The sequence below is a fragment of the Xenopus tropicalis genome, chromosome 8, assembly GCF_000004195.4.
Source record: "Xenopus tropicalis strain Nigerian chromosome 8, UCB_Xtro_10.0, whole genome shotgun sequence".
Lineage (NCBI taxonomy): Eukaryota > Metazoa > Chordata > Amphibia > Anura > Pipidae > Xenopus > Xenopus tropicalis.
The window spans coordinates 109,069,355-109,089,909 of record NC_030684.2 but is presented as its reverse complement, the minus strand read 5'-3'; the positions used below and the strand labels follow the sequence as shown (position 1 = coordinate 109,089,909).

Genomic DNA, 20,555 nt, shown 5'->3' with positions numbered 1-20,555 from the left:
TAATAACACACAGCTTTAGGCAAAGCACCAAGGAACACGGACTAAAAGTGACCGTTCATTAAAAAAACAAGTTTGCCAAACCAGTGTATCTTTCCCCAATATGCCCACCTTGAGATGGACGATATTGGATTGATATGATTGTCTGGCCCTAGAGCCACTGACAGAACACAGGCCGTCAGGACAAAGACTCCATTAACACGCCAATGTGCTCCCCACCCAACAGGATTTTTAAACCTGCCCGATTAACATCTGGCCAATTTACAGCCACATATCAGATGGGTAGGCTCTTCTGAGGGTCTGATACATTGGCAGATAAACTGGCGACTCAGACAATCTTCAGTTTTTATCAGCCATTGTATGGTCACTTTAACTTGTGGGCAACCACTCTACATACTTTATGCCAGGGCTGTGGAGTCAGAGTCGAGGAGTCGGAGGCAATTTTGAGTACCTGGAGTCGGAGTCGGAGTCGGCAAAAAATGAACCGACTCCGACTCCGACTCCTACTAAATTTAAATGGGAATAAAAAAAAAAAAATAAAGCAAGTTTAAATGTCCCAATTCACAAACAGTCATAATTAATTACTTCTCTGCTATAAGAATAAAGCCCAATGCACGCAGTGCATAAACGAACACGTTAAGTGACCATGAAGCATGCTTTTCATTCACTGTATGAATCTATAAAATACATTAGCATATTAAAAACAGAGGAGTCGGAGTCGTGGAGTCCGAAGTATCAGAAAATGAGGAGTCGGAGTCGGAGAATTTATCTACTGACTCCACAGCCCTGTTTTATGCAGCAGATAATAGTGCACAAGTTTCTGGGTGGTTCCCTTCCTTAGATCAGCTGTGAGCTTAGTTGAGTTGAGTTAGGCTAATGCCAGACGAGGCGTAGGGCGGATATTTTCGGCAAGTGGAAAAGCGATTGCTGAAAATACCGCCCTACGCCTCCTACATGTACCTGCACCCGAATGAATGGAATACGCTCGGGTGCAGGCACATGTAGCCGAAATACACATAAAAACGCGAGACTTCTAAACTCTCGCATTTTTATGCGTTTTTCCACTACATGTGCCTGCACCCCAGCGTATTCTATTCATTCGGGTGTAGGCACAAGTACGCCTTGTCCTGACATCAGGTGTAAAAAAGAGTTGGGGAACCACACAAGCATGAAAAAGTTGCCAAACAAGGACTGCAATTGGCTATTTGGATGCCCCATGTGAACAGCTGGCCTGCAGTATGCTTTGCTTGGAGTAAAATTGTGTATCTAAGCTTCCAAAACTTGGCTCCAAGTCAGAAATGTAAAAACCTACTTTAAGGTCCCTGGGAGAAACATCAAAGGGGGTTGCTCACAAGCCACTAGTTGGGGATCACTGATCTAAGGTGAGTAAAGTGCTGGATAACATGCATATTAAATTTAGACAAAACATCATTATTCCAAGCTATCTTAATTTTTGTAAGGCTGTGGTAGCTTCCAAATGTCAGGTAAATTAATATTGTGACTACCTATCTATATATATATATATCAGTCCTTGTAGTGTCTGCACGCCAAAGCTTAATACTTTTGCGGGGTGCACAGCCAAAATCCTTGACAAATGTCGGATTCTTTTTAACAATTTGTCTTGAATAAACTTTTGACAATTTTTAAGGGTGTGTCGGGCACGGAATATTTATTGCTATATATATATATAGTACATAGAAAGCACTCATGGCATAAGTATCAATAAAGCAAGTCCTTTATTCAGGCACAACGTCATTGACATTGTGTTTGAATAAAGGATTTGCTTTATTGATACTTATGCCGTGAGTGCTTTCTATGGACTGCATGTGATTTGTGGGTCAGCACCCGGCCTTTATTTTTTGGACTGGTTGGGAAACTATATATATATATATATATATATACACACATGTATATATGGATAATAAATATAATTAAATCTGGGAAACCATGAACAAAATACTTTAAGATACATTATCCAGGCCAGTAGCACAAGGGATGGGCATTCAAATATGTAGTAAATGGACTGGTGATGCTTAGCTGTTTGTGATAATTACTTGCTTCTTGGCTCCCAGGTGGCGAGGAACGATGGAGGAGGAATCTTTGGCGGCTCCCGTCTCGTCACTGGCGCTGCACTTCCTTTCACATGAATGATGTCTGAAAAGGTTACCTGAAGAGAAAAAAAACACAAAATACAAGACAAATGTTTCAGGAGTCAAAAAGAGAAAACAAGAGTTTTCCAAATCAGTAAAAACACAAACAGCTGTCCTGTCAACACCTGGTGATTTCTAACCTCAACCCCTCCTTAAAAACACAGCCAGGCAGTCGCCACTGATCACAAAAGCCCTTAGACCCTTAGCCCCAGCTTAACAAATACTCAAGTGAACATTTTGTGATACAATGGGATGGGGATAGTTCCTGCTGGATAAGATAAGATCCATATACTAATGGTCAGCAGGAGAGCTAGGTTTCACTTGGAAAGAGTGCACTGAACTGCCCAATCAACTCTATGTACCATAGGATTTTTGTGAGGACACTTAAACACAAAAAATGTGGTGCAGATGTGTTCATATACATAACAATTTGTTTAGTTAATTGCAGAGGGGAAATTAGACCTCTGGGTTTTTGACTAACCTATCTCCCAATATCCTCATTGAGTTACTAGTAAAAGCTATGCAAATCTGCACTAACACTTACTACTGATGGTACTGAATGCGTACTTCAAGTTTGAAATGTAAAGCTTACTACATGCTTTTCCTCATCAAAGAATTAAAGTGGGCAAAGATAAGTAGCAATCATCCCTCAAGAGAAGACAACATCTCTTTAAAGGTGTATAGTCATAACTTGGTTTTATTTTTACTTACTAAAGTGCTATTTCCAGAAGTTATTGCAAGAGAGATTGAACTGATTGTAACTAGATTCACTTGCAAAGCAATGTTTGCTACAACACGGTCAAACTATTAGAAAGCAAACTGTACTTTAGACAACTAAACATCTGTATGGTTGCTCCTAGGATAGTCTGAAAACATATAAGTACATAAACCTGTTTACCCCTGAACTAAGGGATACACCTAAGGGCCGTGACAGATTCCCCGACATGCCATCCCACCAGCTAGAATGTAAATCACCGATGGGATGGCATATGCGTCTGTCACGGCCCTAATAGTAGTCTAAAGGGTTTGATTTGAAGATCAGCAATAAAGTACAGTCTGGGTGGGAAGATAATCATGAAATTATTCTCTGTAACTGTTTATATCCTTTGTGTACAGCTTGATTGCTGTGTACAATTTCTTTGCCAAACCTAATAGAACAGAAGGATTTATTACATTAAATGTAGAATTATGTACTTACCGTTAAAGCCTTTTCTTTACAGTTGTAAGGGGGACACGGGGACCATGGGGTAAAGGGCCCCTCCCATCAGGAGGCAGGACACTGATGACATTCCTACTCTCCCTTTATCCCCTGCCACCTCCAATGATGCCAGTTTGTAACAAAGAAACAGACTTTAAACTTAAGAACAATCTCTCAACATAACTGAAAACACAAAGAGAACAAGGGTTCAGTGAGGGAATCCCTGTGTCTGCTAACGAATGGAGAGAAAAGGCTTTAACAGTAATTACAGAAATCTCCTTTTCTCTCACGTCTAGGAGGACACAGGGACCATGGGGAGGTACCAAAGCCACCCCTTTACAGGGAGATAAGAACTCTGATGACTTAGGAAATCATTGTCTGAAGAACCTTCAGGCCAAAGCCAGCCTCTGCAGACAGGTAAGTATTAAAGTGGTAAAATTTTGTGACAGTATATAAAGAGGATTGTGTGGCTGCTCTGCACACTTGCTCAGCTGTAGCTGCATTTCTGTGAGCCCAAGAAGCTTCAACAGCCCTAGTGGCGTAAGCTCTGAGTTTTATCGGTATCTTCCACACCAGATAGGAAAGTCTCACTGTCTCCTCCAGGGGCGGGCTAAACTGACCGGGCGCCCTAGGCAACCTGGTCGGCCACCTCGCCCCTGCACCTGCATGCGCAGATGGAACACGCGGGGAGGGGGGCAGCGATGTGCGATAAGAAGCAACGCGAAACAGATCGCAGACTAGGGGTAGGCAGGAGAGGCTCCTGCCTGGCGCCCCCCAGTCTTTGCACCCTAGGCAGCTGCCTCTTCTGCCTACCCCTAGTTCCAGCCCTGGTCTCCCCGATCCAGCTAGCGATTGTGGTTTTTTTGACTAGAAGACCCTTACGTGCCCCTGTAAGCAAAGGCCCTGGACGGAATGCCCCTGTAATTTTGCCCCCCATCCAATGAGGCTAGCATCCGTTGTAACTATCAGCCACAATGTTTTCAACAGGTCCAACCAGCTGGGTGTTAGCCACCAGTTTTGAGAGCTCTGGGTTTCTGGGTGTTATTCTCTGCTGTAGGGACGTCTGGTTCCATAGTTTCAGAATCACTGTCTGCAGGGGGTGGAGGTGAAGCACAGCTAATGGGACTGCTTCTACAGTAGACACCATCAGTCCCAACACCCTCATGCATGCCTGAACTGTTGGGTGCGCTGACGGATGGATTTCTGGATCTTGAGTTGCCTTTCTTGTGGAAGAAACACCTTCTGCAGTGCTTGTGTTGAACTGTAAGCCCAGAAATGGCATGACTTGGCTGAGAGATAGGGAAGACTTGCAGATGCTGATTGACCACCCAAACATCTGAAGGCTTTGGATAGACAACTGTATGTTCTGCTCTGCCAGAGTCTTGAATTTGATGCAGGAGCATGCTCTTGCCCCCAGTAGCCTGTAAAATGATCTTGTTCAACTCACCTCCCAACAATTTGGCTCCATGGATGTTGATGGATGTCAAGGAGTTTTTGGAGCTAAGGTCAGCAAACCAAAGCTTTAACCACAGCACTCTGCGCATGGCAACAGAAAGTGCAGAGGCCCATGCAATCACTCTTGCTGCATCAAAAGAGGTGTCTTTCAGAACTGGTTGGCTTCCTGGTTTTAAGAGGATAGTTAGATTTAAGAAGCTAGTTTCTGTGCGGCATGTAATAGGGAGCTGGACCACGTTTTAACTGCCCAACTGACATGGGTGGAGGCTAGTATGGGCCACAGTGCAGAGCAAGTTGAGAGGAAGTTGGCTTTTAGGAGACTTTCCAACCTCTTATCTGTTGGGTCCTTAAAGGCTAAAGCATCAGGGACTGGGAGTGCAGTGGCCTTGGACAGGCGGGATACCAGGGCATCAACTGCTGAAGGCGCTCCACTTGTGCATGGAGTCCTTGGGAAAGGGGTCCCCTTGCCTTCTGCCATGGTGAGAGAGTGTTCAGTGATACTGGCAAGTCCCTGCTGGTTTAAGGGAATGTAAAAGGTGAGGTTGTCAGGGAGAAGAAGAGCCAAAGCTTGTGTCAGAGAGAGTTGCACTGACTTCCCCTTCCAATTCGCAAGGAAGGGGCTTGGGCATCACTTCTGGCACATGGCAGAAAAGACAGCACACCAAGAAAAAGAGGCCTGTACACTGAGCATGCAGCAGATAGGATATGGGGAGGGAAATCAACCCCAGCCCCTATGAGTATAGTCTAGGAAATCCTGCGTTGGGGGCTTGCCTGCATCAAACAGAACGGGTCTGACGAGGCCTCACCCCGAGTGTCAGTACTACCTAGAGGCCGGTCCAATCTCCTGTACGAAGAACATGGAAAAACTGGCCCCCTTTGGAGGTGGCAGGAGATAAAGGGAGAGTAGGAGGGTCCTCAGCTCTGATGTCATTAGTGTCCTACCTCACAGTACCTGTGTCCCCCTAGACGTGAGAGAAATTAATCTGTGATTTAGCCAGACATCTTGTTACATTTATGTTAACTATGGCTGTAGGATGGCCACCTGTCCGGTTTTGCAATGGCAGCTTGGTTTTTCTTGGTGCTGTTCAATTTAACAGTTTAACACTGACTGTCCGACAATACACCCATCTCTGATGTCCACTATAGACAATACCTGTGCTGGTAACTTAAGGGTATGTATGGCTGTTTGTTCAGTCATGACTTCTTCTGACAAATGTGGCTTGAACTCCTTTTCTGCCAGAGTGGATGTTTCAGTGTGTAATTCTATCTCATTTTTCATTGATGCAGGGGATCGGATCCTTTCCAAACATAAATCAGAACTCTACAAAACAACACCACAACATAATTAAAAAATAAACATATAAAAATTTTAAAACCCAACTTTAGCATGTCAGCAGAATTATAATTCCAGCATCCTGAATTAAGTTCTGTAGTTATCCATGCTGAATAAATAAGCTTTAAGAAAAGGGAAACCAAGTTACAAATTGGACCTCAGTGTTACTGCTGGGCTATGGCTTAACTAATCATGCTCTAATTTTGGAAGCAATTCATACATTTTTATAAAAAAAAACTTGCACCCTCTCTTTTGCATTCCCTTCCAACAATAATAGTATGATAGCTTTGCACAAGCTTTCTAATCTTAGTCCCTTATGCTAACAGCACACAAGGATTTTGATGCAATCTGGCAGAAAATCTGCCTGTCGCTGCTCCCAATGCTACTGAATATAAAGCATTTGACTGGACACACAGAGAGAGGTGATTATGACATTTTGGTACCAAGTTACAAGAGCTTGAGCTCCAAGCTACTAATTGTAATAAAATTATCACATCAGGGTCTACCAGCTCACAATGTCACCACTAATGATACCTGGTCAGCAGGTTGGTGGGCAGACGGAGTTTCCTTATCAGCCAGCACCGGTTGATCAGTTTCCTGTATTTGAACCTCTTGTCTCTCTTTAATGAGTTCCTGCTGGTGACAGAACATTATTTTATGATATGGTTATAGAGAAACATTGGAATTAAAGGTGTTACATTTAAATTAATGTTATTGTACAAATAACTGTTATTTATTAATGATAATAACAATAACAACAAAAATGGTAGTGTGTTGGGGGCATCTTTAATGGAGAAGGATCTAGGGGTTTTTGTAGATCACAAGTTGTCTAATTCCAGGCAGTGTCATTCTGTGGCTACTACAGCAAATAAAGTGCTGTCTTGTATAAAAAAGGGCATTGACTCAAGGGATGAGAACATATTTTTGCCGCTTTATAGGTCCCTGGTAAGGCCTCACCTTGAGTATGCAGTGCAGTTTTGGGCTCCAGTCCTTAAGAAGGATATTAATGAGCTGGAGAGAGTGCAGAGACGTGCAACTAAACTGGTAAAGGGGATGGAAGATTTAAGCTATGAGGTTAGACTGTCGAGGTTGGGGTTGTTTTCTCTGGAAAAGAGGCGCTTGCGAGGGGACATGATTACTCTGTACAAGTACATTAGAGGGGATTATAGGCAGTTGGGGGATGTTCTTTTTTCCCATAAAAACAATCAACGCACCAGAGGTCACCCCTATAGATTAGAGGAACAGAGCTTCCATTTGAAGCAGCGTAGGTGGTTTTTCACGGTGAGGGCAGTGAGGCTGTGGAATGCCCTTCCTAGTGATGTGGTAATGGCAGACTCTGTTAATGCCTTTAAGAGGGGCCTGGATGAGTTTTTGAACAAGCAGAATATCCAAGGCTATTGTGATACTAATATCTACAGTTAGTATTACTGGTTGTATATATATAGTTTATGTATGTGAGTGTATAGATTGGTTAGTATAGGTTGTGTGCTGGGTTTACTCGGATGGGTTGAACTTGATGGACAATGGTCTTTTTTCAACCCTATGTAACTATGTAACTATGTAACTATGTAACAGTGAGTGACAGAAGTTTACACAGTTCTGTAATAATCTATGAAATAAAGCAGTTTTGGAAAAAACTGTTATCCTTTACTTCTGAAAAAAAAAATCCAAATATATTCTTAAAATCACGAATGGAGATTGTGATAACAGTATTCCTTTAAAATGCCACTGTAGCTCCATGTAGCAGGGGGAAGCTGTGGTTGTCAATGCAGCTACAGGGATGGATCTGCTTAGAATGGATCCACTTATCTTTCCCTGCAGGTTTCAGTCAGGTGGAGAGAAGTGGATCTGCAAACACTCCATTTGACCTGGGTCTTAGGCTAATGTCACGCAGACTACTTCTCAGCCTGCAGAAAAAACACAGGCCAAGAATCAACCATCTTCTTTGCCTGCACCCGGAGTGCACACTCAGGCAGGCACACTCAGCAGATATCAGCTCTGAAATGTGAACGCTTGCCTTTCCTTGTCGATATACACTGTGTGTGTCTGCAACAGGGCCAATGCAATGGTTCTGAGTGCAGGCAAAGTAGAAGGCTGATGCAAACTTAGGGGCTGATTTTTGGTCTGCATATTTCCTCAGGCCGAGAAACAGCCCATGTGGCGGCGCAAGTGGAAAAGTATATGAATGCTTGTGTTGATTTCTTCTGTTTCAATAAAGGGCTGAATTTTATTACAAAATACAATCAGGTCTGTAGATGAAAACGGTTTCCATTGTTTGGGAGAGATAACACTTCTATCTCCCACCTGCTCACCACCGATCACTGTGCTTGTTTAAGTTCATTGTAAGTGCTATCTGCTGCTGTTCACTAGTGTGCATCAATCTGACTGCATGACAACCATGAATTCGCATAGGATGATATTAACTACTGTAAACAGATGCATTAAAATATGTGTATCCATAGGGCCTTATTTAAAAGAGTAACTGCATAAATTACTTACCCCATAAGTGATGTCATAGTTTAAACCTACACTTTCCATTAACCGCTTTATCATTACATCTGAGGCACTAGGAGCGTAGGCAAAAGGAGACCGTAGAGAGGAAATAATTTCATCCACTGTTCTAACTGTGGGTGCTTTCAAAGAAGTAGAAATCTTTGACTCTGCTTTTTCTGAAGTATACTCTGTCTGTCCTTGTTCATCCCTTTTACCTTGTCCTTGGGTAAATGCTGCAGATGTAACAGGAGAAAGTTCTGTGAAAGGCATTGAGGGAGAAACTGGAGCAAAGGTAGAATTCTGTTTCTTTTTAGATACTTTCTTCCTCTTCTTTCTTCTATTTTCATTGTCACTACTGTCATCTGAATCCGAGTCTGAAGAGCTTCCACTAACAGTGCTGTCTGTAGTTGATGTAGAACATGATACTGCATCCTCATCCTTCTTATTATTTTTAGAGGACGAATGTTTTATTAGTTTTCTAACATTGATCTCCTTCTTTTGGGAAGTTTTTTTCTTTGCTGAAACAGCTGGTTTAGATGACACCTGAGAGATATATGTACGGGGTTTAGACGGAGGTTCTGGACGTGGAAACACCAAAACAGATTTTGTTGTTCCTAGCATTGATGCAATGGCTGGCCTCTTGGCACTGTTGTCCATTTCTGAGGATTTTGGCAGAATAAATTCATTCTGAGGCTCTTCATGTTGTGCAAAATCTTGCAGGATATCCTGATGAGGTTGATGTGGCAGGTTTGTTAATGGTTTAAGTTTCATATGTAGAGTTTTCTTTTTGTACTCAGAATTATTAGCTTCCTGAAGTCTACCATTCCCACACATGGACTGCACACATGGCTTGTAGGGCTTACTTGCAGTTTCAGATGTTGGACTGCTTAGACAATCAAACGATCCAGAATGGGGAGGAGGTGACTGTTCAGTAAAGGATAATGGCAAGTTACTCGCAGGACCAGATTCCACTGTGGTGTGTCTCATATCCTTCTGGGAGCGTTTTAGCAATTTTTCCAGCTCCTTTTTGATTCTGAACTCCTCGGCATAATTGAGTCTAAAATGCAAATGACCTCTGCTTTCTGACATCTTCTCTGTCACTGCCTGTATAATGAATTAACAAGCGCATTAGCTTTTTCCCCACCAGCACCGCTTTTCATTTTCAGAAGCGTGACTCGGTATTTGGAAATAATCTACTAGTGGATGCTTCTTAAATATGCAATTTAATGCACTGTTAAATCTAATTTCCTTGCAGTTACTGCTTATCATCTTGCTGAGAATCACCCTGATGGGATAATCCTGTTCATCCTACATTAATGCCAGTCACAGGTTTCTCAATTTAGCAGGTCAATCTTATTTCACTGTTTGTGAATTATTTCTAATAGCTTTATTCCGTAGAAGGAAGCTGGTTTTTATATGCTTACATCAGTATGAGGGTACTTTCAGTATACCCATAAACTAAATTCAGTTGGAATTTAGAATTCCAAGGACTGTTCATTCACACAAGCCTATTTATCTAGGGTCAGCACACCACCAAACACAATCAAATAAAATACATTAAAAAATGTTTTATATATATATATACATCCGTACCTTGAGGGGCTGCTACACCTCCTCCTAAAGTGTTTGCAAATAGGAATCATTTGAGCATTCCACTTCTTTTTGCCAGTCTGACTAAATTCAAATCTGCTGAAAAAGGTCCAATATCATATTAGAAAGGATCTTAGAAGTTAGTATGGAATACGTTATCCGGAAACCCGTTATCCAGAAAAGTAAATGATGTCAATATTTAAAAAAGTCTGTATTTCAAGGTCAGGGTCTATAATGTACTTGCCATGGAACCTAAAGCCACCCTCTGATTTAACTCTGGATTCTAGTACTGTGCATAGTTCTATGCACCAGTTATAATTAAGGGTTTACAGGAAATATTATATGTTTTTGCCAGTCCTACATTTCTCCCTTATCCATACAAATGGCCACTGCATGCAATGGCTGAGGAGATTTTGTTCAGCTGAGGGTTATCAGTAAGTCTCCAGAAGAAGACAAAATACATAATTTACTTACTAAACCACATTATGTGCAAAGTACAATTTTGGATGCAATCGTCATGTTTTTAACCCACAACATAGCATTTTTCCCCATAATTTCAGCATAAATGCAGTGGCAACGGCGTAATGCACCTGGCACCATTGCAGCCGAAGAATCAAAATTGACCAAGTAGAGTTTGCACTTCAACAGGAATTGGACTCATTGCTCAATTTTTTAGCCAAGTTGGTGTAATTTCCAGGCTGAAGCTTTGTTCCTATTTTTTGGATCTCTACAATTGTATTTGGTTGCAGCACAGAGCAACAACTAGGAGCTAAAGCGTTTTGTTTTTCAAAAGTATTTTATACAAAGTTCACCAACAATTTTTATTTTTCAATTTTTTGGCCACAAATGTATGTTTTGGTTATAACCACCAGTGTGGTGGCGGGGTGGCCCTGAAGATTTTTTGGCATGGGGCCTCGTGATTTCTTATGGCAGCCCTGCTTGCCCCAGCAAAAACCCTCTAAGGCTGATGCCACACGTGGCGTTTTTACGCTGCGTATTTTCTCAGCCTAAAAACGCCACACAAGCCACACAGCCCCTGACTATGGCGTTTTTCAGCCTAGTACTGGTGACGTAGCAAATCCTGTTTCCCATGGTGCTAATAGTGCGAAATAGTAAAAAACGCTGCTTATTTCTGCTAGGTCTGGAAGCTGCCTTTGTGTATACATAGGAATAGGTTGCTGTGCAAATAACGGCGTATTTCGGCAAACGCTTGAAAAATCCGCGGTAAGGCGTTTTCTAGCGTATTTACGAATTGTGTGGTTTCCTTCGAGTCTTTTCAAGTTATTTCTATGGATGATTATATTGTGCGTTTTTCAGCCACCTAGAGAATTAGAAAATACGCAGCGTAAAAACGCCACGTGTGGCATCAGCCTTACCCACCAGCCAGCCGCAGCACACCCTGCTTCCTTACTATCATTCAAACCACTGCCTGGTTGCTAGGGTAAATTGTACTCTAGCAACCAGATAGCTGCTGGAGCCTGCAAATGCAGGAGACCTGCTGAACAAAAACTAAGTAATTGAAAAGCAACACAAAAAACTGAAGCTCATTTGCAAAGTGTAAAAGAATAAATGTACATTTAAAGGTAAACCACCAGTTTAAACTTTTATTTCCAGCAACTACAGACAGAAGAACCGTGTCATCGTCTAGATACCTGGTGTAATGCGCATTATGGGATTACGAATGACATGAACTTGAATCTCTTCAACATCTCTTGGGTAAATGTGTAAGCATGTAACGTATATATATTAGGTATACTAGCGTGAGGTGACTGGGTGCAGCACAGCGTTGCTGGATACGGGAATCTTTGTGAATGTAGGTACCCTCTGAGGGGCGAGAAGGAGCTGCACCTGACTGCAAAGATTTCAAAAGCTAGACCGCCACCCCGAAATACTTCCCAACACCCACCTACCTCTCCAGCATAACTGCGGTCTCCGTCTATAGCGATACTCAAAGCGCAGCCATGCCGTTGCCTAGCAACAGCGCAGACGCCATGTTGGCCCAAACTCCATCACCTAGAGACAAGAGAACAGCACTTTAACAAGGACACGCCCCTCTTATCTCCGGACATCCGAAGCACAAAGTGAGTGAGCCGAGTCCCGCCCGCGTTACCAACGCAACAGAAAGCGCTTTCTCAAACAAGCTGTTGTTCTTGTTAGCTGAACTTAAACTTGTGTCAGGGTTAGTTGTGCATTCCCCATGTTCAGTAAACAGTTTCATTTTTCATAAGCAATAGCAGTTTTACCTCCGGTGAAACGCCTCTACTTTACCAGTCTCAGTAGCAAGGTAGCTTTCCGGAACTGCAGGGGTGCCACATACCAAGGTAGAGCTGGAGTGGGCCGCCAAAACAATGCAATATGGAGGGCCCCCTTACAAAAATTGGACATAGAACAAAAAACGTAATATAGACCAATGTTATATAGACCTATGGTGGAAATAGGGATGGCTAAAGGACGCTGTCTTTGCCTGGGGCCCACCAGGAAATCTTAAGGTACTATGCCAAGCCAGTCTGTGTGAAGAATATCAAACCTGCAGAGGTATGAAAATCATAAAGAGCTGGAAAATGGAAGGCCTATTAGCCATAGAGTCCATTAAGGATCAAATAGTTGCAATTCTTCACCTTTAAAGGTCCCCATACACTGGCTGATAGTAGCTGCCAATATCGGTCCCTTGGGGGCCTTAAGGCAGGGGTGGCCCAGACGTTGATCGCAGTCCACCAGACGATCCCCCATGGATTTCTGGTGCACCGCGAGGAAGCCGGGGGATGCTGAAGTCATTGGTCGATCGCTGATGGAAAAGTCTGGCCACCCTTGCTTTAAGGACTAAATTCTGTGGAACAGATTTTGTGGGTCAAATTTTATCAGAACTTGTCATACATCACCATGCAGCAGCACAGGATTTCGTAGGATCCTTCAAAATCTGATCTCCATAGCAGTGTCGACTTGCATCCCCCACCATGTGTGTACTGGCACATGTGCACACAAATGGCGGCAGGGTTACCGGGGCTGTAGTGGGGGAAAGGGTCGAGAACCAGTGGCAGGTGAAAGAAGATGTACCTGCCTGGCGCCCGCCAACTGTTGCACCCTAGGCAGGTGCCTCTTCTGCCTACCCCTAGTTCTGGCCTTGCTCCATAGGCTGTAATGTAAAGTCAGGTCAGATAAAGTTGCATGGTGTGTTTGGTTCCTGCATTTACATCTGACAGGCATTGTATTTGAATGAGAAAGTCAGTCAGACACCATCAGATTTTATCTCATCAGATGAAGGTGCAGTGTTCCCTTCTGACAGATATGTTGTGTCGAATGGCAAATTTTTAATGTAGTTTACACATAAGATTTTATCATTAGTTACATGACATTTTGATCCATGCAACTGCATCCGACTTGTAGGATGTGTTTTTTTGATCCAACACCATTCTACAAAATCTGTGGAGTTTAGCTCTAAGGGCTCTGGCACATGGGGAGATTAGTCGCCCGTGACAAATCTCCCTGTTTGCGGGCGATTAATCTCCCCGAAAATGTAAATCTCCGGTGGGATGGCATACGCGGCGCCGCGATTTCCCCGAAATCGCAGAAGTTGCCTTGAGAGGAAGCTGAAATCGCTGCGCCACGTATGCCATTCCACCGGCGATTTACATTTTCACTGGTGGGATGGCATTTCGGAGAGATTCGGAGTAGACCTCACTGTGGGCCCCTGTTCCTCTGTGAAATCACCTGTGGGTTCAGGTTCCATTTAAAGTTTGGGCCCATGGGCTTGAGTGGTGCAAGATTCCTTGGGACTGGTATGGTTTGAAGTTTTTGTGACCCACCCATCACTAGTGAGAAACCTTTTTTATTTTAAATGGGAAAATGTTGTCTTATGTTTTAGTCAAAATTTCTGTAAAGTTCTTGCAGCAACAATTACCTGAAGCTCCCATAAAATAAACAACAAAGCAAGAATGCCATATTTCCTTGCTTGTTGGCTTTATAGTGTTTTATGCATGTCCCTAGTAAAATGATGCTTTCAATAAAACGTCTCTCGTCAGTAATTAAACAGATGTTCAGTATAACTAAAGAACCTTTCAGCCTTATCAGATCTTGTCTGGTGGGGACCTGGCCATGAACCTACAGCTATTAAAAACAACTGTGATTTGTAATTGTTAAATGAGCCTTTTCTTAACCCAATTGTTACCTTGAACAGTAAATAAAACTGATCTCTAACTAGAAAGATAACAGGGAAAGCAAATAAATGGATAAGGGTATTCATTTGGAGTTTTTATGTAGCCCTAATTTTTGTTATCAATCTCTCTGAGAGATTTCATACCAGAATCTCATGTTATTTAGTACATCAATATTACCAAATCAAGCTTTTCTTACTATCGTTAAGGCTATTGTCACATTAGCAAGCAAGCTTTTTGTAGCTGTAAACTTTATCTGAAAAAGTAGCAACCAAACAAAACCCACAAACGACTGCTTTCTAAGCTAAGGTCTATTGGTCTTAGTGAAGTCGTTTGCACATGGATAGAAAACTGGCTACAGGATCGGGTACAGAGGGTGGTTGTTAATGGTACATTCTCTACTTGGAATAAGGTCCTCAGTGGGGTCCCTCAGGGTTCTGTACTGGGTCCACTTTTGTTTAATTTGTTCATAAATGACTTAGGGGAGGGTATAATGAGTAATGTATCAGTGTTTGCAGATGACACAAAACTCTGCAGACCAGTCAATTCTATCCAGGATGTGACATCCCTGCAGCAGGATCTTGACCAACTGGCAATCTGGGCAGCTAAGTGGCAGATGAGATTTAATGTGGATAAATGTAAGGTCATGCACCTGGGATGTAAAAATATGCAAGCCCCGTATACCCTTAATGGGACTGCACTAGGCAAATCCATAATGGAGAAGGACCTTGGAGTCCTTGTAGATAATAAACTTGGCTGTAGCAAGCAATGCCAGGCAGCAGCTGCAAGGGCAAACAAGGTTTTGAGCTGTATTAAAAGGGGTATAGATTCACGGGAGGAGGGGGTTATTCTTCCCCTTTACAGAGCGCTGGTAAGGCCCCATCTAGAATATGCTGTTCAGTTTTGGTCTCCAGTGCTCAAACGGGACATTATTGAGTTAGAGAGGGTCCAGAGAAGGGCAACTAAGCTGGTAAAGGGTATGGAAAGTCTCAGTTATGAAGAAAGACTGGCCAAGTTGGGTCTGTTTACACTGGAGAAGAGGCGCTTAAGAGGTGACATGATAACTATGTATAAATATATAAGGGGATCATATAATAACCTCTCTAATGTTTTATTTACCAGTAGGTCCTTCCAACGGACACGAGGGCACCCACTCCGTTTAGAAGAAGGGAGGTTCCATTTAAATATTCGGAAAGGATTTTTTACAGTGAGAGCTGTGAAGTTGTGGAATTCCCTCCCCGAATCAGTCGTGCTGGCTGATACATTATATAGCTTTAAAGGAACAGTAACACCAAAAAATGAAAGTGTATAAAAGTAATAAGAATAAAATATACTGCTGCCCTGCACTGGTACAACCAGTGTGTTTGCCCCAGAAATTTATATAAACAAAGCTGCTGTTTAGCCATGGGGGCAGCCATTCAAAGGAGAAAAGGCACAGGCACATAGGAGATAACAGATAAAACACTATTGTATTCTAGAGGTCATCTGTTATCTGCTATGTAACCTGTGCCTTTTCTCCTTTTTTCCAACTGTAATGGCTGCCCCCGGGGCTACACAGCAGCTTGTTTATATAAACTATAGTAGTATTACTGTAGCAAACACACAACTTTTACCAGTGCAGGGCAACAGTACATTATATTTTAATTGCTTTAAAAAACTTCTATTTTTTGGTGTTACTGTTCCTTTAAGAAGGGGCTGGATGGATTCTTAGCAAGTGAGGGAATACACGGTTATGGGAGATAGCTCTCAGTACAAGTGAGGGAATACAGGGTTTTGGGAGATAGCTCTTAGTACAAGTTGATCCAGGGACTGGTCCGATTGCCATCTTGGAGTCAGGAAGGAATTTTTTCCCCTCTGAGGCAAATTAGAGAGGTTTCAGATGGGGTTTTTTGCCTTCCTCTGGATCAACTTGTAGTTAGGCAGGTTAGGTATAGGCATTATGGTTGAACTTGATGGACGTATGTCTTTTTTCAACCCAACTTACTATGTTACTATGTTACTATGTTAAACCTGCAAAGTTGTCATCAACTTCAAAACAAATGTGGAGACCAAGGAACCCCTGCAGGACAGACAATTAAAAACATGACCATCCAGATTTTGAAGATACAGTTGTGAAGACACAGCTGCAGTGATTCAACTTGTCCACAAATGGAAGTTAATGGCAACAATTCCACAAGTTTTGATGCTGATATCTTTATAAAGAAAAGTCTGTGGCACAGTCCAGCTTTTCATTAAAAAACATGCAGTCCCAGATCACAGTACAATGATTTGGTAGATTGGTGGCACATAAATACTAGAACTGTTTGATGTAATGATTTGACTCTGAAAAGAGTCAGGGGCCTGACTGTGCAGTTTCTTTTTCTATACGCAAAACATATTATGGGTCATTTATTATTTGCAGGGCTGAGCTCCAAACTCAGATGCAGTCTACCATGTTTTTTGTACTTTGCAACCTGCCCTGCACCTAGAAGAATTTGGAAATAGGAATGCAGAGACCAGCATTCTCCCCTGATAAGTACATCACTATCTGCATTTGGCAGCACTGTATTCATCAGGATTGGTGGGGTAGAAATCCCATCCCCCGAATTGGTCTGAAGGACCCATATCTGCTTCTTAAATCTGCCTGTGTATGGCAACCTTAACTTGCATGTCAGTGGTACAGACCCCACTAAGGCCCTGTTATTATCACCAGTGCAATAGCAGGCAGTAAGGACAGGGCTGCTCAGGACTCACATTGACATATTATAACTGGAAAGTCAAGTAAATCCCATAAAAAAGTTATGGATGTTGTCCTACCAAAATTTTGGCACTGCTTACTTGTCTTCTGGGGACCCCAAAGTTTCTGATGGCAACCCTGTTTATATGTGTATTGCAAGATCACAATGGAACAGCCCGTGAGCAACTAACTTTCCTATGGGACACATAAGACAATAATTTGCTGTGAAGCAGGCAGTAACGGTACCACTCATCTATCAAGATTTGAATATTACAAAATACACTTCAACTGGATCAAACTTTTTTTTAAAAAATCTTTTTTTACTGTGTCTGTTTTTGGCTGCCCCTGAAGTATGTGTGTGCCAGGTTTTATCACTGATCTGTAAGTATGTAAATAGAGGGGTGTGGCTTTGCCAAGAATCACAGCAAACTGAATGTTTAAAATGGCCATACATGTACCAACAAAAATATAAGATTTTCAGTATGTATATAGTGTTCTGATATTCTTGACTTGTTCATTGATAAGGCATGTTTGAAAATAGAATCTGACAGTTCTCCACATCTGCCAGTTGATGGTGCATTGACAGATGAGTCAATGGTAAACCCTTTCATCCATTGATAAATATGCTTCTAAAAATCCCATAGGAATGAATAGAAAGTGGATGAGTTTTTTTTTTTTGTAGTAAGCTCTAATTTCACACAGCAAACTGAATGTAACGACATTCAAGTAGTGATATATTTTCTGAATGGAAAAATGGAGTGTTCATTTTAGTCAGTAAAAAGAATGTCTATTTGTCATATGAGATATAATTTAAGGAAACCAATTTGCCAAGGACTTCATGCCAGTCAGGGGGTTCACTTCCTATACCAGGGATGCTTTGTAGCTTTGCTTTAATTACAATAGCCTCTTCTAACAAGATACTGCGGGTTTTAGTTCAGAAATCTCTGTATGGTTGCCAGTATTCCTTTTTATATATACTCCTCTGACCCAAAGTATGTTCCTGCAAGTGCTGCATAGCTATTTTTTGTGAGTTCTCAGCAATATTTTTGTGAAATTGTGAAATCAGCAATATTTTACTTTATTACTGAAATATTCTCAGCACTGGGTAAAGGGGTAGTTCATTTTTAGATTGACTTTTAGTATGATGTTGATGGTGATATTCTAAGACAGTTTGCAGTTGGTCTTCATTATATATTCTTATTGTTTTTCCTATTACTTAGTCTTTTGTTCAGCTGCTCTTCATTCTGGAATTTCATCAGTTATTTGGTTGCTAATGACCAATTTACCCAAGCAACTAGACAGTTGTTTAAATGCAAGACCAGGAGATGAATAGGAGAGGGTCTAAACAAAAATATAATTAATAACAATTAACAATAAAATTGTATCCTAATTGAGCCATAGTGTTTTCCTGCAGCAATCAGTGACCTCTTTTTAAAAGCTGGTGGCTGAGGCAGAAGAAGAAAGAAATGAATATAAAACCTATAGAAAATAAAAAATGAAGACCAACTGAAACGTTGAATCTAAGAAGCCAATGTCCCATTTTGGCCCAATAAACTTTGGTGCAGTTACACAAGAGGAAGTTCAGCCCAAACATTCAATGCAGTTGAAGAGATCCACTTGGTATTGTATGAAAATTGTATGAAACACCTTTGCGCATGTGGATAACGTAAAAATTTGCTTTCAGTAAAAGTGAAAAAAAGCTAATTGATCATTGGTTGCTATTGGTGCCTGCACTCATGCAATTGAGCACTGATGGTAAAATGGCCCTATTATTTGCTAATAAAGACCGGGAGGATACAGTCCTGTCATAATAGTATTCATGGTAATATCACACAAAGTGGTAGGATCAGCAGTCCTCGGCTTTCATTGACTTAAGTGGGAACTGCTGTGAGCACTGCACTTCCAACCTGCACCTCCACACAATTCCCATAGAAGACAGTAGGAGCCATGAAAGGTAGCTAAAGGAATCCTGACATGATTTTTGGTATAGTTTTTATTACTATATTAAACTGTTCACATTGTAAATTATTCATTTTACCATTTAAAATGCATTTTTAGTTGTAATATTGGTGTGTAGGTGCCATCTCATGTGCATTGTGCCTGAGTCTGAGCTTTCAGAAGGAGCCAGCACTATACATTAGAACTGCTTTCAGCTAACCTATTGTTTCTCCTACTCCAGTGTAACTGGAGGAGTCATGACTTGGGTGAGCTGGACTTGGATTTTTACTATTGAGTGCTATTCTGATATCTACCACTAGGTAGGGCATGTGAGAATTTTTAGCAATATGGGTTTCAGGTAGTTGCTATCTTGCTACCATCCCAGCTAATCGGCTGCTGGGGGGGAAAACAGAGGGGGGTTATATCACACCAACTTTTAGTGCAGTAAAGAATGATCTAAAGGTCCCCATACACCTTCAGATCCGCTCGCTTGGCGACATCACCACCTATGGGTGGGCGATATCGGGAGAATCCAGGCTAAATACTCGAGTCAAAAAGATTGTATAGTCCCAGCGCCTCCTGCTGCTCAGCCATGATGTATAACGACGGTATAGGCAAAATCGGTCTGGGGACCACATCAACGAGCCGATGCGGTCCCCAATCCGACTAGATTTTTTAACCTGCCCGATCGATATCTGGCCAATTTCAGGCCAGATATCGGTCAGGCAGGCCTGTTGGTAGTGCCCATAAAGGCCCGATTTGCTGCCGAATTGGGACCTTAAGTGTATCAGAGCACAAGTCACATGGCTGAGAGCGCCTGGGAAATGAATATGTCAAAATTAAATTTAAAAAAATCTGTTTGTCCCTTTAAGGAGGATTCTTTAACAGAACAAAAAAGTCATTGGAGAATCCTCCCATGTTACATTAGCCTTAAGCTGGCCATACATGTACCAACAAAAATATAAGATTTTCAGTATGTATATAGTGTTCTGATATTCTTGACTTGTTCATTGATAAGGCATGTTTGAAAATAGAATCTGACAGTTCTCCACATCTGCCAGTTTATGGTGCATTGACAGATGAGTCAATGGTAAACTCTTTCATCCACTGATAAATATGCTTCTAAAAATTCCATAGGAACGAATAGAAAGTGGATGAGTTTTTTTTGTAACCCCAAGTATTTGGCCTGTGTGTTTCTGCCTTGAGGCTTGTCTGATAACTGTTTTAATGTAACAATTAACACTACTGACAAAACAGTTTCTCTGTCATTGTCTGTAAATCAGGGATGCACAACTTGCAGCCTTCCCATTGTGATTGAACTGCAGTGTCAAGCTGCCTTGGCTGCAGTGGGTTTCTGGGAGTTGTAGTCTAACTACACCAGAAAGGTCACAGCTTGCCCTTTACTACTGTGAGAGGGTCATATAAATGTTGTGTGGTGAAAGATGCCTATAAAAAAGTGTTTAAATCCAGCCTCTTTAGACATCGTGGCTGAGCAGCAGGAGGCGCTGGGACTATACAAGTTTTTTTGACTCGA

At 41.9% G+C, this 20,555-nt stretch overlaps 1 protein-coding gene across 4 annotated transcripts in view; it reads right to left on the bottom strand.

Moving 5' to 3' along the window:
• Positions 1–12,260, bottom strand: part of ttc6 (tetratricopeptide repeat domain 6) — a 62,202-nt gene extending 49,942 nt beyond the window's left edge. Inside the window, exons 1-6 of one of the 4 annotated variants that reach the window (XM_031891480.1) lie at positions 12,127–12,260; positions 10,220–10,315; positions 8,633–9,730; positions 6,668–6,769; positions 5,954–6,121; positions 2,052–2,164 (exon numbers count right to left, since the gene is read on the bottom strand). In XM_031891480.1, the coding sequence (XP_031747340.1) occupies positions 2,052–2,164; positions 5,954–6,121; positions 6,668–6,769; positions 8,633–9,715 (1,466 nt within the window). In that variant the 5' untranslated portion in view covers positions 9,716–9,730; positions 10,220–10,315; positions 12,127–12,260. The remainder of the gene's footprint in view (positions 1–2,051; positions 2,165–5,953; positions 6,122–6,667; positions 6,770–8,632; positions 9,731–10,219; positions 10,316–12,126) is intronic. The other 3 variants (XM_031891481.1, XM_031891479.1, XM_031891482.1) reach the window with 3 other exon arrangements.
• Positions 12,261–20,555: the final 8,295 nt, after the last annotated feature.